General features: G+C 36.5%; 1 protein-coding gene across 1 annotated transcript; it reads left to right on the forward strand.

Annotated features, from left to right (window-relative positions):
* The first annotated feature begins 834 nt into the window (after positions 1–834).
* LOC128992832 (uncharacterized) lies at positions 835–2,031 on the forward strand. The gene has a single exon (XM_054416575.1). It carries the CDS (start codon positions 835–837, stop codon positions 2,029–2,031), a length of 1,197 nt encoding a protein of 398 aa, XP_054272550.1.
* Positions 2,032–2,273: the final 242 nt, after the last annotated feature.

The raw sequence follows: 2,273 nt of genomic DNA on the forward strand, positions 1-2,273 counted from the left end.
CCAATCTGTTTCTCTAAGGTGTAGTTATTTCATAGGCTGTATCGTATATTTCAAATTAGTAAATCCTGTGTTGAATTATAATACAGATGTAGAAGAAACTTATGATATAAAGAAGAAGTGCTCAAATGTAATCATAGGTTGATATAGACCTTAATTGTCTTTGTTTGTAAAATACAATGTTGCAAATCCAAACTCTAACGGACAATCGAGTCGGGCGGAGCACGAAATGAGTTTTGAGATAAAAATATGCCTATATTTTAATCGGGAAAGTGAGCTATCAGCATGCCAAATTTCAACCTAATCCGACCAGTGAGTGATTGAACCCCAATAAGAAAAACAAACACACAAACTTTCACAATGTATTATGTTGTTATACTCTGTCTGAATTTAATGTGCGGTTGAAGGACAAATTTGTTTTTCCCTGCTTTCTCCCTGGCCCCTGCCACCACAACATATTAGCCTACAGCTGATTCATACTGTTTATAATTTTACAACAGTTGTCACTTTGTTTACATTTTAGTTGTAAACAACATTGTGATTATTCTGATAGTATTTTGTGCAGTTGAATATTATTCAGTCTGTGTAATATTATTACTTGATTAGTGTTAATAATTAGAAATGGCCAAAAGGTGCCAAGACATTACAATTCAAACTAAAAACACAATTTTTAGTGTGTACAATTATTTAAAACAGCTTGTAACCAGCAAACCAAATGCGACAGTGAGGGAAGTGTTCAATCAAACCCAAAAGGCTACAGCAGAAGCTTGTTCTGTTTCTCTTCGAACAGTTCAAAACATAACGGGAGAAGGAAACAAATCCATTGCAGCACATAATATGGTCTCCGAAGATTGTAATAAAGAAAATATATCAAAAGAAGCAACATTTTCTTCATCTCAAAGGAAAATATCCCACAAAAAGTGGATAACTGATCTAGACCAATTCGACAAGGACGTAGTCCGAAGAACTGTTTTTGATTTCTACGAAAGAGGAGAGTACCCGACCTGCAGGAAGTTGAAGATTGTGCTAAAAGAAAAAATTGGATTTAGTGGAAGTAAAGATTCTGTATGTAAGATACTTAGAGATGTGGGATTTAAGTTTAAAAAGACTAACAACGGCCGAAAATTCTTAATAGAACGGTCTGATATTGTCGCTTCCCGGGTAGTATTTCTAAGAAAGATGCACGATTTAAGGCGGCAGGAAACTCCTCTCCCAATTGTATACCTGGATGAGACGTGGGTAAACCAAAACCATGCAAGAAAGTGTATTTGGGAAAGCTTAGATGGCAAGGGAGGGTTTCGGGTTCCAGTAGGGAAGGGTTCTAGGCTTGTCGTGTGTCACGCTGGGTCAGCTAAATATGGTTTTATAAAAGACGCACAGCTCGTATTTCAATCAAAAAGTAATGTCGATTATCACCAAGAAATGAACCATATAGTTTTCCACGAATGGTTTCTCGATTTACTGAGAAGCCTAGAAGAGCCATGTATTATTGTAATGGATAATGCCAGCTACCATTCGAAACAACTTAACAAAATTCCAAGTTCAAAATCTAGAAAGGCAGACATTGTGAAGTGGCTATCAGATAACGGTATTGATCACAATCCAGTCCACACAGTAGCAGAACTCCTCACCACCGTGCGGCAGCATAGGCACAGCTTTCCTCCACGGTACGAACTGGACGAGCTTGCGTTGCAGATGGGTCATGAGGTTATTCGCCTACCACCCTACCATTGTCAATACAATCCCATAGAGCTAATTTGGGCTCAAGTGAAAGGGGAGGTGGCGCAAAAAAACACGTCTTTCAAAATAAAGGATGTCAGGAACCTTCTAGAAAATGCCATGAACCATGTAACAGTAGAAGACTGGAAGAAATGTGTAATTCATGCTGAAAATATCCAGGAAGAAGATTTTTTTAAAGAAGGACTTCGTGACGAAATCATGGAACCATTTATTATAAATCTGCATGATGACACTGACTCTGATGGCTTAAGCGAAGATGATGGTGAATATCTTTCCAGTTATGAGAGTGAATGATGTAATGGAACGTCTCTAGTACTTTGTTAACGTCCACATTACAGTTAACAGTTGTTAAATTTACATCATTAGGTTCATTTTGTGGTTGTATATATAAAATTATATTTATATATTTTTACGAGTTTTGTTTTCTATTTGGTGTGTACTAAGGCATATTTGCCTTTTATTATTAGGGATTTGAAATATTTATACAATTAGTAAACAATGGAAAAAGCAAAAAATGTAATATAGCTGCTACATAC

The sequence above is a fragment of the Macrosteles quadrilineatus genome, unplaced genomic scaffold (assembly GCF_028750875.1).
Source record: "Macrosteles quadrilineatus isolate MER2022 unplaced genomic scaffold, UCM_ALF_1.0 Scaffold_4__1_contigs__length_99947679, whole genome shotgun sequence".
In the NCBI taxonomy this organism is placed as follows: domain Eukaryota; kingdom Metazoa; phylum Arthropoda; class Insecta; order Hemiptera; family Cicadellidae; genus Macrosteles; species Macrosteles quadrilineatus.